Below are 20,890 nucleotides of genomic sequence, written 5' to 3'. Positions count from 1 at the left end.
CCCACATGCACTGAGAAGCTGAAGATGATTGAGCTGTTGGCTTTAAGTGACTTGGTGTCATTCATCTTCACATACTGGATAATTACGTGGTGTGTGTTGTAAATGTCCTAAAAGAAACTGATTAGAGATCCTTTTCCTTTGATATTCTTGCTTGTGAGAATTTTTAATCTTTTCATTTGAGTTGACATAGGAGATAATAGATTAAAAGGGTATATGGTTTCATCCTTTGCAGCTCCTTTAGAGAACTTGAGACCAGTGTTAAAATTAAGGCAGTTGTGAACCCAAACCATTTTTTGGTTCATGGATTTGTTGCTGGTGAAATGCATTGAAAAGTATTTATGGTAGGCTTGGTGGTTCAGGAGGTGTCAGTAGAAACAAATCTATGAGAATGTGACCTACATATTTCCTAAGTGCCTCGATTTCTGTAACAGTACCTGTGAAAGGAAATGATGGGAAATGTTTAGTCTGACTTTTTTTTTTTTTTTTAAATGATTTCTACTTATTTGAGAGGGAGCAGCAGGCCCCTGCAGAGCAGGGAGCCCCACACGGGGCTCGATCTCAGGACCCCGGGATTATGACCTGAGCCAAAAGCAGAAGCTTCACTGCCTGAGCCTCACCCCCCCACCCCCCCCCCCCCAGGAGCTTCTGATCTGACTTTCTACCCTCAGAACAAGGATCAGCCTCCTGTAAAGCTACAGAGAAGGCACTCTTGAGGTTTTGCGTAGGAACAAAAGTTCACACTTTTCAGAACTAACCACTGATGGGCAGGTCTTCCCCATAATCTCTTAAAAACAAAACAGAACTTTGACTCTGCTTCTGCTAGTCCCCACTACAGGCGCATGCATGCGTGCATACACACCTGACAGTCTGCTGCTTAAAGTAATGCCCTCCTGCACATTCACAATATGTGTGTCCTTCACTCTTCAGCTTTCTGCAGCCAGCACGACACCACAGCTGTTCCTGGTGTTGATAAGGAACGAGCTCTTTATTAAATCCAGGGACTACTCTGCAGCCTACGGTTAGATCTTTCTGAAGCCTTTGACTCCTTTGCCTTGAAACTGTTCCTTCGACTTCTAAGACATTGCAGACTCTGTTTCTCTGTTGGCTGCACCTTAGGCTCCTCCTCTGTCCCCATCCCTTTAATAAACGTGTGTTGCAGAAGGTTTCTTTGTCTTCCCAAGGTTTCTTTGTCTTCCCACCCTCCCCTTCTAGGTTCTGATGGTGCCCGGGCCTGGGCTAGAGCCACAGCATTGATCTAAGCCCTAGACCTTCACACAACTGTGCATGTTGCTCAAACACCTTAAACACAACATGTCAAAAGTAGAACTTCCCTCTCCTCTTACTCTCTGCAAGGTCTACTTTTCCTCTTTTGAGTCCCCGATCTCAGTGAGGGGCTGCCATCTCCCCAACCTACCCAAGCCAGACCTTCAGAGTCAGACACCAAGGAGGAGTGTGTTGGGCACACAGTTGGTGTGTACCATCTTCCAGATATTGCTGAACTATGAAAAAACCTGGAGTTAACTTAATTCCTAGTATCCCCCTTCATTTAGGTCTTTAAAAGAAAAGTTAGTATTTTTTATTATCTGCTTTACTCCCTTGCAGAAATTAGATGAGCATTTGAAACTAGGAAACTCTATTTTTGTCAATTAATTCTTAGCGTTGAGATCTAAATACCAGGTTTTCTCTTCTCTCTTTGGAGAAGAGAGAATTAATTATGAGTAAATGAACTTCAACTTTTAAAAATTCTAATCAGCACTGAACAGTTTTCATCAGATTATGTATTTGTATTTTTCACAGTATGTACAATATATTTGGTTAAAGCTGTTTCTGTAGGTAAATTTTTAAGTTTTAATTTTTTAGTAAAGGATTATTATGAAATATTTACAGAAACTTAAAATATTAAGATTCAGTAATTAAAATACTACACTATTGAGTTTTATTTGGGAATATATGATATTTTAACACCATCTTAAATTTTAAGTTAACTTGAAAGTAAAGTCATTAACTTTCACTTGTATACATCTAAAATTAGACTTTTAATAAACTGGAGGCTGTTAGTCTTTTTTAAAGATTTAAGTAATTATAAAAATGTCAGTTTAAATACCCCTTTAATCACTTTAATTTACAGTTGGTTGTCAGTAGACTGGATGACTTATTCCCTAAATTCTGACTATGAATTGGTCCTTCCTTAAGGACATTTTGCTACTCTGATTTTAGATATATCTTTTCATTTGTGATCAATTTTACCCATTTGAATTACTGTGTATTTTGGGCCTAAAATACTCCATGTTTCTCACTCCATGTTTCTCATTTCTCACTAGTAAATGATATCACTATCAATTACTACCCATAGGGCCGGGGGTGGGGGGGAACACTTGATACTGAAAGTACTTATTTGACTGGAATTTTATCCAACAGTGTCTGGGAAAATGCAGTTTAAAAAATGATATTTGAAAAAAAAACAGGTCTTGGAGAGTCAACCATAGGTTTAAACCTGATTCAGTTACCAGTTTATGATATTTGTTAAGTTACTTGCTCTCTCCAAGCCTCATGAAGATAGAGATATTACTTGCCTTGCAAGATAGTTTTGAGAATTAGCAGTACTATATATAAACATGTAGCACAGTTCCTTTTTTTTTTTTTTTTTTTTTTTTTGTAGCACAGTTCTTGGCATCCAGCAAGTGCTTAATAAGTATCAACTGGTATTGATTATGTTTAAGTTCAGATATAAAATAATAATTAATATTAAAGCAATTTTTAGACGATCTGGAAGTTTAAAGCAGCCTCTAGATAGCCAAGTGCTAAGGTAGAGATTTCTTGTGTGCCTGATAAAGAATTTTAATTTAGTTTTAAATATATATTATTTATCAGAGTAATGAATTGATAAAATATATTTTTAAATTATAGATTGGTTGGGGGAAAAATAGGGAAGAGCATTTTTCAAGATAGACTTAAAAGTTTATCAAGTCACAGGGATGTACAGCATAGGTAATCTAGTCAATAATATTGTAATACACTTGTGTTGGTCAATGTTTTGTAGTGTGTATGTAATGGTAGAGTAATAGAACATCTGAAACTAATTTACTATCACATGTCAACTATCATTCAGTTAAAAAGAGAAATGTTCATGGGTCGCCAGGGTGGCTCAGTCAATTGACTATCCAACTCTTGGTTTTGGCTCAGGTTATTATCTTGGGGTTGTGAGATCAAGCTCCATATAGAGCTTCACACTCAACACAGAATCTGCTTGAGATTCTCTCCCTCTCCCTCTGGCCTCCCTGCCCCACCAAGAAAGAAAAGTTTATCCACTAGTGTTTACATAACTTCTTTATAATCTTAGACTTTAGTGGCGTGCTGGACTGTCCAAAAGGTAATTACATGTGGCCACTTAAATTTAAACGTAAGGAAATTAAAATTACATTTAAAAATCAAGTTCCTCAGCTGTACTAGCCACATTTTCAAGTGTTGAGTAGCCATGTGTGTGTCCAAGACTTCTGGGTTGATGACAGTACATAACCTTCCTAAGTGGGCACAGAAAGCTCCAGTGGAGGAGTTTTTTCTGCTGCTGTAGAAGTTGAAGAAGAATAGAATGGTTTTAAAGTGAATTTACACATAGTTCAAAAAGTGCTTCCTGGGAATAGTCTTGTGATCACTTTTCTCAAAATCGGAAGTCATCAATTCTTCACCCTTAATACATAGTAGTAACTGCCAGTGAGGAAGTGCCTGCCAGGTGTTTGGCTCCACGGGAATGCTCTGCCTCCATCACCTCAGTCTTGTGCGACATCCCAGTATAGAGAATTCTGTAAGGCAAGTGCTGTGGTCTTTAGTTTATGGTTGGAAAACTTACCTAATACGTGGCTGAGCCAGCATTTGAACCAGTCTCTCACATTCTGCTGATCTCATTCCTAAGGCTTTATCCTTAGCCACTCAGCCCCTACCCATGACTACACTTCTCTGCTCCCCCCAAAATAGAGGAGAGATCACTTGTATCTGTTGTGCTCCAGAACATATAGATGTTTTTCCTCATCCTTAGAAGAACCTTGTTAGGTGTTTGTTAACCTCCTCCTAGATGAGGAATCTGGGGCTCAGGGGAGTGAAATGACTTCCAAAGACATGAAAGCTTGTGACCCAGACTTGTCTGACTGCATGCAGTGCCTCATCTCTGTTATGTTAGGTTGTTTTTATATAAATAAAAATGCACATTCCTTGTGATGCCTGCCAACTTATACCAACCTGAAACCCTGATTATTAAATTTTATTTGTATGAATTGACTTAAATCAGACCAAAAAATTCTATGGTAGACACCTATTTTTATTCCTGTTTAATCTTGAGAAAGGGGGGGAAGGAGAATAAATTGTACATTGAAGCAGACTTCAGATTACTGATTTCGCCTGAGATTGCCTTGACTGATGTAGTAATCTTCTTTCAGCATACCACTGTAAACATGATTTTTTAAGATTTACAAAAGCATTCATATCTTATTTTTAAAGTTTTTATATCCAATGAAGTTTTATCAATGGTTTCACCTTTTTCATTATTAAATTAGTCTATTTTGAAAGAATAATTATTTGTGGACTTTTTTGTTTTAGGAGGCAGTTCCCATGTTATACTCAGCAGATACTTACGGAGCATTGTAATGAAGTGTGGTTCTGTAAATTCTCCAATGATGGCACTAAACTAGCAACAGGATCGAAAGATACCACGGTTATCATATGGCAGGTTGACCCGGTATGTACTCCAGCATGTGTGTGTTTGTGTGTGTGTGTGTGTGTGTGTGTGTGTGTGTACTACAAAAAGGTAATTCATAATCTAATGGACTACCTATTTTTAAAGTGTACATATACAAATGTATTCTTTCCTAAGAGCACTTCTCTTGTCATTTTTGTCATGTCTTACCTCTTCCTGTGTTTTCTATATGGTATATGTAGATAAATGGTATATACAGAATGTGTGCTAGTGATTATGCTAATGATTTATGTTCGTACAATCTGCTGTAGTCCTCAGAATAACTCTGTGAGATGCTCACATCTCGTGTTTTCAGACCAGGAAACTGAGGTAGATTCTAAATGCTCAGGCTCTCAGAGCTAGTAAGTGGCAGAATGAGACTCATATCCAGGAATAATTCTACTCCAGACGTACTATTCTTAATGCCCCTTGCCAGCTTGTATCTTTAATATTTGATTTACCATCCTTTTTTTTTTTTTTTTTTTTTTTTAAGATTTTATTTATTCATGAGAGGCAGAGACACAGGCAGAGGGAGAAACAGGCGCCATGCAGGGAGCCTGATGCGGGACTCAATCCCAGGACTCTAGGATCACACCCCAAGCCGAAGGCAGGCGCTAAACCACTGAGCCACCCAGGGATCCCTTGATTTACCATTTTGTCACAAGTTAGGAAAGTCTCTTGTTCTTGTGTAATTTGTAGAAAGTCTGTTAAACACTGCCCCCTTTCATATGAAAAGTATTGTATTCTGGATTTAAAATTCTAGGTTATCTCTAAAATCAGATTTTTGTTTTTTTTGTTATTTGGTTTTTTTTTTTTTTTTTTTTTTTTTTTACTTATTTATTTATGATAGTCACACAGAGAGAGAGAGAGAGAGAGGCAGAGACACAGGCAGAGGGAGAAGCAGGCTCCATGCACCGGGAGCCCGACATGGGATTCGATCCCAGGTCTCCAGGATCACACCCTGGGCCAAAGGCAGGCGCCAAACCGCTGCGCCACCCAGGGATCCCCAGATTTTTGTTTTTGTTTATAACAGGATGGCTTACAGATTTGTAGAAATAAGTATTTCCTTTTCTTTGTTACATTTTCTTTTGGCAACAGTGTGTAACTGTGTCTTTAATTTAGCACATATTTATTGAGTGCATGCTTATGCAAGGCCTTACCATGAACTTATGATAGTACTGTGTGGTTGTTCTGCGGTGGGTGCCTCACGGGCCCAAAGAAGAAAGCCTCCTGGAACTGGGAAAGAAGACAAATTCCTAGCAGAAGGAGTAAACCATTATGGAGGCAAAACCAATTACTTCTGGCCCTCATGGGACACGTGGGCAAGGAAAACATGACTGGCATTGGGGCAGTCTCGGGGAAGAGGTTACACCGCAGAGTATAGGAGGTGAGATTAGCGGAGTTAGTAGCCACCAGTTGAGGATATTGTATGTTCTGCTAAGAAGTTTAGGCCTTTATGCCAGTACTACCCAGAATGCTTTTGTTGGAATAGGCATTATGTATAAAGGGTTTCTGTGGCCACTGTGGCCAGAATAGCTTGGGAAACACAGAGTTAATGCCCTCATTCCAGTCTGAGATGCCGTGTATTTTAGAGTTTAGTATGATAGTATTTGTGTCAAATACTGTGAAAAACTTGTAAGAAAATTGCTGATTCTTTTGAGAACGTGTTTTATGTATGTGTTTTTGAATGGATAGAAAACAACGCATAGAGAAGGACCTTAAGATTTGAGGTGATGGAGACACCTGAGTGGCTCAGTCGGTTAAGCATCTGACTCTTGATTTTGGCTCAGGTCATGACCTCAGGGTCACAAGATGGAGCCCTGCAATTCAGTTCCACACTGGATATGAAATGAAGCCTTTTAAAAAAAAAAAATTTTTTTTTTTTTTTTTTTGAGGTGATGTGATTCTGATGGCTGGTGTCTTTTAACAGGTTTTCTTACATTTGCCCCTCCCCCCCCAAAAAAAAAATTTTACCAATTCTCTCACCCAAAATCTGAACACCATTAAGTGGATTCCATGAATATGGTATTTCCACTTCATGTAAGAGACACTGTACTTGAGAAGATCGAGCATTCATATATCCCCATTTATTTTCAACTTTATTTCTTTACAGGATTATATTGTGCTGAAATAATTAGTGTTTTAGTTAAATACTTCTGAAATAGTTTGTCATGAGTTTAGAAGAGATTCTTTGTAAGGATCTGAAGCATGGCTGTGATTGAAAGTTTCTTACTAGAAGATCTTGAGCCCATCCAAAAGCCTGGGTGTCCTGTTAAGTTACTCCGGCTGCTTTGACCAGCAGTGTCACATTCTCACACAAATACCTGTGCCAGTTAGCCTTCTCCCAGGGAGGAATCAGAAGCAGTAGCAGTGTTCACTAGTTTTTGTCAGACCATGGTGGTTTGGACTAGGTGATGGAATAAATGATAAACGTAGGTGAAGAAACAAAGTACATTAAACACATCCATTTGTTAGTGACATTTCTGGCAAAAAAAATTCCAACGTAGTTTTATCAGAGGAGTTCCAGACCCATTTCTTTTTTTTGTTTAAGATTTTATTTGAGACCGCATAAGCAGTGGGGAGGGGGCAGAGGGAGAAGCATGCTCCCCTCTTGAATTCAGAGCCCTACATGGGACTCTGTCAACCCCAGGACCCCGGGATCACGACCTGAGTCAAAATCAGATGCCCAGCCAATTGAGCCACCCAGGTACCCCTCCAGATCCATTTCTCACTGCTTCCAGGTCTTAGCTGTTCACATGCTACTGGCTCGGTACTGGTCTCTGTTGGTCTTTGAACAAAGTCTCACACTTAACTCACTACTTTCTGCCACCTCCAGCCCAATCCCTAATTGCTATGTTTCCTGCCCACGTCCATCCATGCCCTATACAACAGAAACCTGACGGTTGTCTCTAAATATTTCTTGTCTCATTCTGTCCTATGTATTTTATGTCCCATGTACATTTTGATGAGCTCTTTCAGTCCAGGCTGTGTTCCATTTGGATTTCATTTCCTGTCTTAACTCCCACAGCTCTTGTGTCAGCAGCTCCTTCTCGGTGTCCATGTCCCATGTCCGTTCATTCTAATTCATCGTCTACATAGTCCTATGGGTTCTTTTGCTTTATATTCACCAACTTAAACATCTTCAGCAGCTCTCCCCTCACAGGGTACAATTTAATCCCTTAGCCTACAGCACAGGTGGTCTGCTTGACTGAGAGTTGAGCCGCCCCACTGCAGACTCTGCTGCGCTGTGAGCAGAGCCGACACTACATGTCAGTAGACCTCATCTCCTTCCTGCAGTCTGGGGGGAGGGAGGAACATGTAACCTTTCAAAGTTAGGAGAGTTTGGCGAGGTATTGTTGGTGAACAGTGCTGATACTGATTAGCACTAAATACGTGGCAGCCTTGCTGGCAGGAAGGTGAGGTGGTGCAGGTACTTGGGCAACAGTGTGGCAGTTCCTCAAAACCTGAGACCTGGAGTTCACAGCTTCACTCCTGTGTGTGTTCCCATAGGAAACAAAAATGTGGGTCTGCACAAAAACTTGTTCATGGTCCTAGCAGCGTTGTATATAGTAGCCGAAAACTGGCCACAGTCCAAATGTTCATTAGTTTAAACCAAATACGGTTATCCGTAAAATGAAATATCGAACAATGAAAAGGAGTCAGATGCTGGCACATGCTGCAGCATGGATGAACCCTGGAAACATTATGCTGAGTGAAAACCTAGTTACAGAAAACCCCACGTTGTATGATCCTGTGGATATGAAATGTCCAGAACAGGTGAATCCATGGAGAAAGAGGCCATGGGGGTTGGGAAGCAATATACTCCGTGAATATACTCAGGGTCACTGGATTGCATACTTTGAGGGGTGAATTTTATGGAGCATAAGTACTTTCTCAGTCAAGATGTTTTTCAGAAATGAATTGGAGGTAGCTCTTTGTGCACCTGCTCACAGTTTCCTCGGAAGATTCACAGGGACTGTCATCTCTGTTTCCACCCAGGACACTGTGAGTGGTGCATAGTAGATGCTTACTAGCTATTGCAGTGTGAGTGAGGCTTTGTGAAGCAAGCTGTTGGGGCTTCAGGTAGGGGGAAAATTGGTGAAATCTGTGAAAATTTCCTCAGATTTAATTACATCATTGAAGTATATCCTTGCAGCTATTTAAGTTCTGATGCCAGAAAACCATGGACTTTGGGGATTCTAACCAAGTCGTCTCTTTGCCTCCTAGGATACACATCTGCTAAAACTGCTTAAAACCTTAGAAGGACATGCTTACGGCGTTTCCTACATTGCGTGGAGTCCAGATGACAACTATCTTGTTGCTTGTGGCCCAGACGACTGCTCTGAGCTTTGGCTTTGGAATGTCCAAGTGAGCATGTCCCATCCTTGCTTTAGCCCTTTCCTACAGCGTGATCAGCCTGCACATCCTCCTTCTAACTTGTTCTCCCTCACTAGAGCACAGCTGTTCAGCCTCAGTTACCAGAGTGTGTCCCTTGTAAAAGAGAATTCGGCGAATGGAACCCAGGTGTCCAAGCTTTTAAATTAAGTATTATGCTGAGCGTACTAAAGTTTTTAAAGAAGGACGAAAGAGTATTTTCAGAAATGTGCTTTGTACTGTGGAATTCTTACTATTTACTGTGGTACTTTTGCCTCCATTAATAGTTTGATGATTGTACACAAAATTTACCATTTGAGTGTGCAAGCAGCTGCACAGAACCAGATTTCTCATTCTGGTGGCGATCACACCATTATCTCCTTACCATGTTTACTATGTTGATTTAACTTAGAAAAAGTAATATTTCAGTACTTTTAATAAGGGCTCTATTACTATTTCTAAACAAAGGGTAACCTCTATCCAGGGTCCTTTTTTTTTTTTTTTTTTTTTTTGTCTTAACAAAAACTAGCATTAAGTTCATCCATTATTTTTCTATACTATGTTTTAGAAACTTTATAGTTGCAATTTGATTTATTTTAACTTCCTTCTATAACATGATGGTTAAATCCTGTTCTTTTCATTATTCTGACCTGAGGCAAGGGCATGGTCTGGGCTGTGGTCTGAGTTGTGTGCGTTGACAAGGTAGGACCGTGAGTCCGGGGACCTGTACGTGAGTTGGTTTTTAGTGAGAGAGTGGAGCTAAAGCTGTGCACGAGTGTGCAGAGGACAGAGTGAATACTGAAACACGCCTGCGAATGGTATGCCAGGATTCTCACTCTGCTGCCACACAGTGTGCTTTTCTTACTGCTCACTTACTATTTACGTTTCAACCCCAGCTTTTCAGTAGGAAAGCTGTCAAATTTTTTTATTTTTATTTATTTATGATAGTCACACAGAGAGAGAGAGAGAGAGAGAGAGAGAGAGAGAGGCAGAGACACAGGCAGAGGGAGAAGCAGGCTCCATGCACCGGGAGCCCGATGTGGGACTCAATCCCGGGTCTCCAGGATCGTGCCCTGGGCCAAAGGCAGGCGCTAAACCGCTGCGCCACCCAGGGATCCCGGAAAGCTGTCAAATATTAAGTGGAAGAGTACAATGGTGACCCTCACCTACTACCTTGGATTCAGCAATCAGTATTGTGCATATTTTGTGTGTACACACATGTGCATACACACTCATGTACATCCATGTCCAAAACACTTGGAAGGAAATTACAAATATGTTTTACTGCAAGTACTTGAGTGTATATCTTCTAGAAAGTAGCATTCTCCTATATAACATGTCATTATCTAAGAACATTAGCTATAATTAATTCTCTAACATCTAACTTTTTGTTCCGTAATTAAAAATCCCCCGTTTTTCCCCAAAAGTCTTTACGGCATTTTTATCTAACCAGTGTGTGATTGGTGTTTGTGTTTGGGTTCAGGGGATGACAGAGCACAGAAGAGAATAGACGACTTTCCCTCGGTAGAGCAGACTTGAGGAATCGGACCTTAGAGACAGAAAGGGGTCTTTTCCATTAAAGCTTTTTTTCCCCTCAGAGAGAAGACGTACGTGATCCTGATCATACAGTAGTAGACTCAGAATTGATGGTGGCTGTAGTCTTCCTTAGAGTCAGTTCTGAGTTTCTAGACAGGTAAAGGGTATTCTAGCTGAACTGTGTTACTGTGCAGTACTGTGCTGACCTGGTTTCCAGTCAGTTTGCACATCATTCCTTTATATTGTTGGGTAGTTTCCTAGTTGTAGACTCGCTCATACCTACTGTCCCAGCGCAGCAGGAAAGACCATCTCTGCCCCCAGAACTTAGTGTAGTAACACATCTGTGAACAGAAAATGTGGAGGATTTATCTGTTGCATGTTTACTTACGATTCTGAACTTTTGTTTTAACTGTTTCTGTCTAGCAACCCAAAAAAAGATAAATAGGTGAGAGCAATTAGCAGTATGGGGGAAGGTTTTAAGATTGCAGATTTTTTTTTTTCTTTCTAGTGTAAGGGAGACCTCTGGTTTTCTATTTCTGTGCCCTTTTTGCTTTTTTTACTTGGCCCTGTTCCCTGATCATACACTCCGTTTTCACTTTTTTTTTTTTTTTTTTTTTTTTTACTTTTGATTATCCATTTCTCACAGGAAAATTACACCCGTGTATTTACTTTTTATTAAACCAAGGGCAGCTATTACCTCTCAGAGCCTGTTTCTAATCCATGAACAAAATGGAATCAAGACTAGATTAAATGGTATGTGTCTACCTTCTAAGTTAAATAACTTAGAAAAAATAACAGAAGGATACCCTAGGGTTGTAACTAGTAAATAGCCTTTCTTACTTGGGAATCCTTTAAAACAGCTCTGCTAAACAGTACAAAGTTCTCTTTTCTGTACATTGAGATAAAATTAGATATCAGAAAAATAATTTTCATTTCTCTCTTCCCATCTTCCCTGCTACATTCTGAGCATCTCGAATATGAAAGTTAACATAATTTAGAACTGCCACACCCTTGCCCTAGTTCAAGGCCCTAGTTTTTCTGTCCATTCATCATGTTCTTGAGGAATTGCTAATGGCAGTCACTACAATTTTAGAATCAAATTCGCAAAGAACTGTTGCCTGAGAAGTGGGAACTTGGAAGGAATGGGCATGTAGCATTGAGCTTTTCATCATTTTACTTGGAGAAAATATGTTTAATTCATAAACATCATTGACTTCAGATGAGAGTTTTGATTAGAGTTTATCTCATGGTACCCATTCTTGGGGTCACCTGTGCCAGGCATCATTCAACTCCTGGGTTCTTTCTTCACATTCTTGATTCCCCTTCCAAGTGCTGCAGTCTTACTATTTGGTTGGATGGGTTTTTTTTTGTAAGGCCAGTCAGAATAGTTCATTTCTCTAATCAGGAAGACCAAACTACCCTGTTGTTCCAGCTATTTTTTTTCTTTATACAGTCCCTTTAGAAGAATATCTTGAAGGTCTTACTCACAGTTTTATTTCTCTGTAGACAGGAGAGCTAAGGACAAAAATGAGCCAGTCTCATGAGGACAGTTTAACAAGTGTGGCTTGGAATCCAGATGGGAAACGCTTTGTGACTGGAGGTCAACGCGGCCAGTTCTATCAATGTGTGAGTATTCAGTGCCCCCTTTCAGAAGTCTGCTCCTGTAAAAGCAGCTTTAGATTTGTTTAAAGACTTTGCTTGACTCGATATCTTTTATGAAATATATTCTGTGAAGACTCACTTAGCTTTCTAAATAAGCACTCTCCGAAAGAACTGGGTTTTTTTCTTTTTTTTTTTAACCATTTTTAAACATTTATACAAAATATAGACTTTAATAAAACATTAAAAAATTATTTTACAAAGTATTTTGTTCTCATAAACAAGTTTCTGATATATAGGATTGAAAATATTCAGGTGGTTTTTTTTTTTTTTTGAGGCTTTAGGTTTTTTATATCCAAAATATGCTGAATTACATGAGTTGGCCATCTTAAATATGTGAGAACTAAAGTGGTGATGGCACTACCAGAGAACCTTCAGTGGGATGATGAAAATAAGAAGTGACGTGTTACACTCTTCTGTGAGTGCGGTGCCATCACTGTCTGGTTTCTGTGTCTCCCCTTAAAACTTGGCACAGTGGGCGCTTCCACTTCCACATGTGTTTTTAAGACTACAATTAAACAAGATAATGAATCCTGTAAATTATTCAGGGTAGCTAAGATCACCTGTCATAAAGACCTCTGTGTGGCCATTACAAACCACTGGGGTCTCCTATTAAGCTGGCCATGGGACTCATGGAACCTCGTGTTCTGTCATTGCAGCATGGTTATGAGCCACAAGTTCTTTTCTTCCCCCAGTAGTTTCAACATGCTCTATCAGTGATTTTCCCATAGTTTAAGAAGTTATTTCTGGACTTTTCTATCCACGGGCTAATATATTGTGTATCGTACTACCTGTATTTTTTACTTATTTTTCCTTTGTTTTAACAGAGGCACCATTGACATACCACATTATGTTTCAGGCATACAACATAATGGTTTTATATTCGTGTGTGTTGAAACCACAGTCACTGCCCATTACCATACACAGTTGTGATGAGGACTTTAAGATTTACTCTCTAAGCAACTTCCAAATACACAGTCCAGCTAGCCCCCATGCTGACTTGACAGCAGTGACGCCGTTGATTCTTGAGTCCCTGGCTGACCTCAGGATAACCGTGTGTGTGTCTCTGCTGACCCGCAATCCCTACAGTGTGGACACCTTCCAGGCCCAGAACTCGGCAGCTCCCTCATCTGTGGAATGGGATGCTTCTCAGAACTTTGAATATTCAGCAAGATAATGATCCTTAGAGCTTTGATCTGTAGAACACATTTACAAATTTAGTGATGTTTTTAAAATGTAACAGATTCTGAGTTCCGTAAAACTGTAACTAATGGTTTGGTAATCTTTTCCATTTCACCACTTCTGAATAGTGTAGGACAGATCCCAGTACACCGCATTTAAAAGAACGTTTGAATTCATTTCCAATAGTAGTGAGACCTTCACTTGGAATTTAAGGATTCTTTCTTTCTGTGTGTATGGTTTATTTATCTGTGCCCGGCTGGTTATTGAAGGGAAGACAAATTTTACAGAGATTCTCTCCCCTTACCCCGAAGGTACTATTGTAATGAAATTTGACCTATATTCAAATTTTCACGATTAAAACCACTTATGGAACAATTAAGTCGAGCAGGAAAAAACAAACTTACTACAAAAAGATGCTGCTAAGAGATTCTTTCTGTTCTTTGCTTTCCTGATGTGGTTTCCTAATGGAAATAATAATGAATTTCTCCTCAGGATTTAGATGGGAACCTCCTTGACTCCTGGGAAGGGGTAAGAGTGCAATGCCTTTGGTGCTTGAGCGACGGGAAGACAGTTCTGGCATCAGACACACACCAGCGGATCCGGGGTTACAACTTCGAGGACCTCACAGATAGGAACATGTAATTAGTTTTTATATCCATTAAATAATTATTTGATTAATATTAAAATGTGTGGTGGAACTTGATATTTTAGAAGAGTTTTGTGTTTTGTGAATTTGGATTGGTAATCAGGAGATGCTAGCAAACATTAACTCACAGTTTTTTTCTTGATTGAAATACAGTGTGTCATACTGATTACAGACAGAATTGCAGTGTTTAAGCTAGAACATTTTATGTTTTGATAATTTGAATGTTCTTGATTCTTAGTATGTTGCTTTTGACAGATTCTTTTCTGGTTACAGAGTACAAGAAGATCATCCCATTATGTCTTTTACTATTTCCAAGAATGGCCGATTAGCTTTGTTAAATGTAGCAACTCAGGTAAGTTCATTATAATTATAAAGATTTAGCTTAGTTCAAAATGGAATAGGATTGTTGGTGTATGAATATATAAATGAATGTGTTTACACTTTCTTAAATTTTACTGTATGTGTTTGATCCTTAAGTTTATAGCGTCAACTAGAAATTTATCAGACTGTTGGCATTTTGCACAAATAGAAATTGAAAATGTTCCATCAGGCAAAGAGATATTCAGATTACTTTTTAAGATTCCTTTGAGTAGAGGTAGAATAAATATGTCTATTATCTTTGCCTTCAGGGAGTTCATTTATGGGACTTGCAAGACAGAGTTTTAGTAAGGAAGTATCAAGGTGTCACGCAAGGGTTTTATACGATTCATTCATGTTTTGGAGGCCATAACGAAGACTTCATCGCTAGTGGCAGTGAGGGTAAGTTGTGTGTGTCACCATCAGTGCGCCTGTGGGGACAGGGTGGGAGCTCCGTAATTGCCTCAGTGGCTGAGAGAGCCATGTCTCCAGGCAAATGCAGGGTGTTAAATGAAAAATTGCTTATAGAGTTTTATTTCTCTGATACACTGTTCATTTCCCCTTTTTGGAACGACTTGAGTTCTCCATAACATCACAGCAGTGCCCATTCTGGCCACGTGGAGGTGTGCTCGATGCATGTGTCAAATCAGGATTTAGTTAAACCAGTACTCTCTTGTGATGATGTGCCAGGGTTTGTAGTGTCTATAAAGTCAGGGTTGATTATGATGTTTTACCTGAACTTAGACAAAATCGACTCTATTTAGGATCTGCAGTGTTTCTTTGATGGCCAAAGAGAAGCATTTAGTTTGAGGATTCTTATGGTCTCAGAAAAGCTGAAGTTCTAGAATCATCTTTCCTACCTTTCTGAAAATCCGTACTCTCCAGTTTGATAACATCAATATTCTAGGCAGGCCTGTTCCTAAAGTAGTCTATCTGTCTCATTTATAGGAGAAGTTGTTTGCAATATGCAGCACAGATAGGCGCATCAGTATTAAAAGTAAGTGTGCTTCTGAAGGCACTAGAAGCACAGGTAATGGCAAAGAGTGGCAAAACCTCACTCAGCCCCCACTGTTCTGCTCTGGGTGCTGCAGCAGCACAGCAAACAGATGGAACCTAATCTTAGAGCACAGACCAGGGGCCCAGATTCTGCTGGTGCTGCAGTTATCATCCAAGGTGTCAATCACCCAGCTTGATGAAAAATTGATATCCGTAGATAAGAGGATCACAGAGAAACACATGCATTTCCCCTTTGTGTATAAGGGGAAATTTATACAACTCTTGATTTCATCTCGGGTCATGATCTCAGAGTTGTGGGATAGAACCCTGTATCGGGCTCCCTGCTCAGGGAGGCTGCTTGAGGTTCTCTCTCTCTCTCTCTCTCTTTTTCTCTCTCTGCCCCTCCCCTCCACTTGCACTCTTAAAAAAAAAAAAAAGAAGAAGAAGAAGAAAGAAAAAATCAGATAAGATTGAGAAGAGAGACAAATGGTTTGTAGGGAACACTTTGAAAAGTTCACATCTTCCAGTTATAGTCTCCCAGACTCTGCACTGGCTTCTCTGTGACACGGTCCAAGCACGTGATGTTTCTGCCTGCTTGTTCTCACCTCCACCTATGCTCCAAGTCTCCCTCCTGAGCTCTGCTCAGCCCTGCTGGTGGGCTTCCCTCCCAGTTATGCTCCTCAGTCTTTCCAAACATCACATGGACCCTAGAGGTCCTTCAGAATATGTGTAGCTGCCATTGTCTCTAGTGATGCCAGTCCTTTTATTTTTTTTTTTTAAACTTTTATTTATTTATGATAGTCACAGAGAGAGAGAGAGAGGCGCAGAGACACAGGCAGAGGGAGAAGCAGGCTCCATGCACCGGGAGCCCGATGTGGGATTCGATCCCGGGTCTCCAGGATCGCGCCCTGGGCCAAAGGCAGGCGCCAAACCGCTGCGCCACCCAGGGATCCCGCCAGTCCTTTTATTTTAAAGCCCAAGTTAACTTTGTATTAATGATGAATTATTATTAGACCACATTCTGTTTATGAACAGAATGAATGTTCTGTGAAATGTAACTGAAGAGATGAGGGTTCTCACAACTTAGGTGATGTAGAATGGTTCTGAGAAACGTTTTTAACACCAAGTGGACATAGTGAATGTACTGTGTCCCAAGTCAATCACATTGATCCATTTGCCATTTATTCACAGGGAATATATTCCAGGAACCTTCCAAATCCCCAAATACATAAATGCTGACATAAAATAGAGCAGTTGGAAAACCCGTTCCCAAAAAAGTTAGGCCGTTATTCAGGCTTTTTCAGTGTGCTAGCAATATGTAGAAAAACGTGCTTTATTTTTTACCTTTGCAAAAGCACTGAGTTCCGGGGACCATGGCAGCCAGCAGAGCTCACATAGCAAGACTGTCGCTCTGACCCTGACTCCTTCAAGTCACAAGGTCTGCTGTCTCTTCAGCAAGCACCTTCTTGGATGTATGCTCACAAAACATCTCACACCAGCAGTGGGCAGGTGCCTTCACACTTTTCACACTAATGTGAACTTCTTCAGTTTAAGGGGGAAGCGTACCCAACCTGCTGTTTTATCTTATTTCATGTTAGATGTTTGGAAACCAGGACAGAATCTTTTACCACAAATGAGCTACTTCTCAGCACTCTGAGATTTGCTCAGTGGAGAGCATGTCCGCCAGGCACTCCCACACTGTCCCCCAGGTGACCGCACATCTTCAGGGGGAGCCCTTCTGTAACTCACCCAGGACCCTGCCTTCTGTTTAAGAATTGTCAGCTGGACATAGGTCCCTCTTTACAGTAACACCTGGTGTTGACTCTGTGCCAGGCTCTGTTCAGAGCTCTTTTCATACACAAACTAGTTTTGCCCTCCCACCGTGCTGAGGTCAGTTCTATCCTCATGTGCAGATGAAGAACCCGAGTGGGTGCTGTGTCCAGGTTACGGGGCCTGTCAATGGAAGGCAGGCGCGAGTTGGGTGGTCGGACTCCAGAGCATACTCTATACCACATCCCTGGGAAGGGTAGGAGCACAGCACCCACCTGGTTCTTCACCACACTGGTGGTGAAAACTATAGATCCACCACATGAGTTGTCTACACGGCGAATACTCCACAGAGGTTTCACTGTCCTCTGCGCTATGGCTGTTCTTGGGTTTGGACGCGTCACAGTTCCATCACATCCCCTTTCCACAGTGTTTATCGCCTCTGTCCTCGATTTGTTTACATTGAGAGATTTTGACTGTAACCCATTACTCAGGTATTAAAGAATATTGCGACTTGGTGATGACTTGAGAGCTAATCAGTCACCTTTACCAGAGGAAATGTATGTTTTGTTAAAATGGCATTTTGCATAAAGTAGTTAATAAACTATTCACATCATATTAACTTCTGGTAATCAAGTCGTATGTTCTATGTGTAATGAATGATAAATTTAAGATCAGTTGGTTTTGTTAATGTAGAAAACTCCCTGACTTTCTTCTGTCTATTCAGATCACAAGGTTTACATCTGGCACAAACGTAGCGAACTGCCAATTGCGGAGCTGACAGGGCACACACGTACAGTGAACTGTGTGAGCTGGAACCCACAGATCCCATCCATGATGGCCAGCGCCTCAGACGATGGCACTGTTAGGATATGGGGACCAGCACCTTTTATAGACCACCAGAATATTGAAGGTAACATGGCTGCACGCCATTCCCATGTTTTCTCTGGGTGAAACCTTGCCCTGCTTATTGTAAAGTGGCAGTACTTTTAAGTGTGGGATATAATCTATTTTGTCCCTTATTTAGAGATTATATATTCTCTTCACAGAAGGAGTTTAATAATCTGAGATATGGGTGGGTGTGTGGGTGTGTCTGGTGCATGTGTGCATGTGTGTATGTATGGCATTGGTATGTGGTGTGTGTATGGTGTGTGTGTGTAAGCACGCCTGTGGCACAGGTGCGTGTGTGTCTCCAGCATGTATGCATGGACGTATGTGCGTTGTGTGTGGGGTTGTGTATGTGGTGTGCATGTGTGCATGCAAGTGTGTGGTGGTGATGGTTGTTGAAGATGAACAGGAAACATGCCACCTCGTTTACAGCCACGTAGCTGTTTAGTATTTTCAGTTCAGCAATCTTGAAAATCTTCCTCCATGATTCAGGAGGCATTTTATACTTTCCATATGCATGAGAACTAGCTAGTATACAAAATTTGAACAACTTCAGAACAATTTGCTCTAGAAAAGAAGCCCCTATAACACCACGTGGCACCCAGGCCCCTGTGCACTGTGGATAATGGGTAGAGAGGAGACCCCAATCTGTCCTGTGCCTCGGCGCCAGGCAGCAGGGGTGCCGTCGTCACAGCGCTATGAAAAGAGGGTCTACCCTCATTTCCATGGGGGAGAAGACAAGAGTCACAGTCCTGAGTTTGAAGGGTTTTCCCACTACCTGGCGATGCTGGGGAAGCAGACTGTGAACCCATGGCTCAGTTGAGCAAGATATTTGTGCTGGAGAGAAGACAAACAGAGCAAGTGGAATATTTTCTTTGATTAGAAGGAAGCAAGTTACCCTGAAAACAGATGAAGAGAATTTAGTTCGCCAGCCGTGGTCAGGTGAGAGTACGGTGCATGAAGAGGACATGAGTGAAGAAGTTTGAAAACCACTGCTCATTCATTCAGAGCCTGAATGACCTTTCTGGTCTGTGGCACTGCAGGACCGGCCAATGTTCCTCTGGGAAATCCAGTGCAACAACCAAGACCCCTTGCCTCCTTTCGATGTCTGGTTAGGTTTTAGGCCCCACTCTCAAAGCTAGATGTTTTATAGATCTATAACTGTGATTATATGTTTCTCTAATTTTATTAGTCACTGGGAAGTTATTTCTTCAAGGAAGCATATTCAATTTGAAGACATAGGAAATGTTAGGTATATAGTAATAGATTTACCTGGTGAGCAGATCTACTTATGTCTCTTACTGCTTATTCCTCTTACTGCTGTGAAGTAAGAGCTGCCCCACCATTTGGTGGATGGAGTTAATGTGGACACACGCTGTGAGCCATATCTAGGTCAAACTCAGCAACTTTGCCTTGTGTTTGGGCAACATAGGTACAGCCATAGAAAGATGTTCATTTATACCTCTAACAGGAAAACAGTTTTTATAAAACTAGATACCTGGGTAGCTCAGCGGTTTGGCGCCTGCCTTGGCCTGGGCGCAATCCTGGGGTCCCGGGATCGAGTCCCGCGTCGGGTTCCCAGCATGGAGCCTGCTTCTGTCTCTCTCTCTCTTTCTCTCTATCATAAATAAATCTTTAAAAAAAAAAAAAAAAAAAAAAACTAGATACTTGGTTATGTGCCTTTTATGTAGGTGTCTTTGGGTTCTTTTACCCCTAAAAATTTTTTCTTTAACTAATTAAAGTCATACCTGTTTGAAATAGAAATTTTGAAAAACAGAAGAGGAGACTAAAGAAAATGACATTCAAATATCATGATACTGTAATATACTATAAGTCATTTTAAACAAAACTGTTTGACTTAACTCCATTTCAGACTTTTTTTTTTTTTAAGTTTTTTATTTATTAGAGACACAGAGAGGCAGAGACATAGAGGGAGAAGCAGGCTCCCTGTGGAGAGCCCGATATGTATCTCGGTTCTAGGACCCCAGGACCACACCCTGAGCTGAAGGTAGATGCTCACTGAGCCACTCAGGTGCCCCTTCATTTCAAAAACGAGTTTGCTGCCTTTTATTTTATTTTATTTTATTTTATTTTATTTTATTTTATTTTATATTATTTTATATTATTTTATATTATTTTATATTATATTATATTATATTATTTTATTTTATTTTATTTTAAGATTGTATTTATTCCTGAGAGATAGAGAGGCAGAGACACAGGCAGAGGGAGAAGCAGGCTCCATGCCGGGAGCCCGACACAGGACTTGATCCTGGGACTCCAGGATCACGCCCTGGGCCAAAGGCAGGCGCTAAACCGCTGAGACACCCAGGGATCCCCAATTTGCTGCCTTTCATTAGAACAGTAGAGTTCCTTACTGTATCATTTTGAGGAATAAGCAGAGTGGAATAAGCTCGAGCACTGACATACTACAATGCTAATGAACCTCCAGAATGACAGGCCAGGTGCAGGACACCAGACTCAGAAGACCACGTGGAATGTCCCTCATGGGCAGATCCACAGAGACAAAGTAGACCAGTGGGTGACTGAGGGCTGGGCACTGCCGCGTGTGTATGACTGCTGACTGCTGATGAAAATGTGTGAAAATTGATTATGGTGATGGTTGTACAGCCTTGAGAACATCCTGATAATAGCCATTGAACTCTGCGCTTTAAAGGCATGCTTGTATAGTATGTGAGTTATGTCCAGGAGGCTTGTTGCCTGTTCCCAAAAACAGTTGGGAAGATAGCACAGAATCT

At 40.7% G+C, this 20,890-nt stretch overlaps 1 protein-coding gene across 3 annotated transcripts in view; it reads left to right on the top strand.

Annotated features, from left to right (window-relative positions):
- Window positions 1-20,890, top strand: part of WDR26 (WD repeat domain 26) — a 40,036-nt gene that overhangs the window by 14,162 nt on the left and 4,984 nt on the right. For all 3 annotated transcript variants that reach the window (XR_013381661.1, XM_077901263.1, XM_077901262.1), the window contains exons 7-13: window positions 4,591-4,729; window positions 8,954-9,094; window positions 12,143-12,262; window positions 13,970-14,115; window positions 14,397-14,475; window positions 14,753-14,882; window positions 17,971-18,156. Coding sequence is in view for 2 of the 3 variants with exons in the window: in XM_077901263.1 (XP_077757389.1) it covers window positions 4,591-4,729; window positions 8,954-9,094; window positions 12,143-12,262; window positions 13,970-14,115; window positions 14,397-14,475; window positions 14,753-14,882; window positions 17,971-18,156 (941 nt within the window). In the remaining variant the exon portion in view is untranslated. The remainder of the gene's footprint in view (window positions 1-4,590; window positions 4,730-8,953; window positions 9,095-12,142; window positions 12,263-13,969; window positions 14,116-14,396; window positions 14,476-14,752; window positions 14,883-17,970; window positions 18,157-20,890) is intronic.

Source organism: Canis aureus, chromosome 6, assembly GCF_053574225.1.
Source record: "Canis aureus isolate CA01 chromosome 6, VMU_Caureus_v.1.0, whole genome shotgun sequence".
NCBI classification, from domain to species: domain Eukaryota; kingdom Metazoa; phylum Chordata; class Mammalia; order Carnivora; family Canidae; genus Canis; species Canis aureus.
This window is presented reverse-complemented; position numbering and strand designations above follow the sequence as displayed.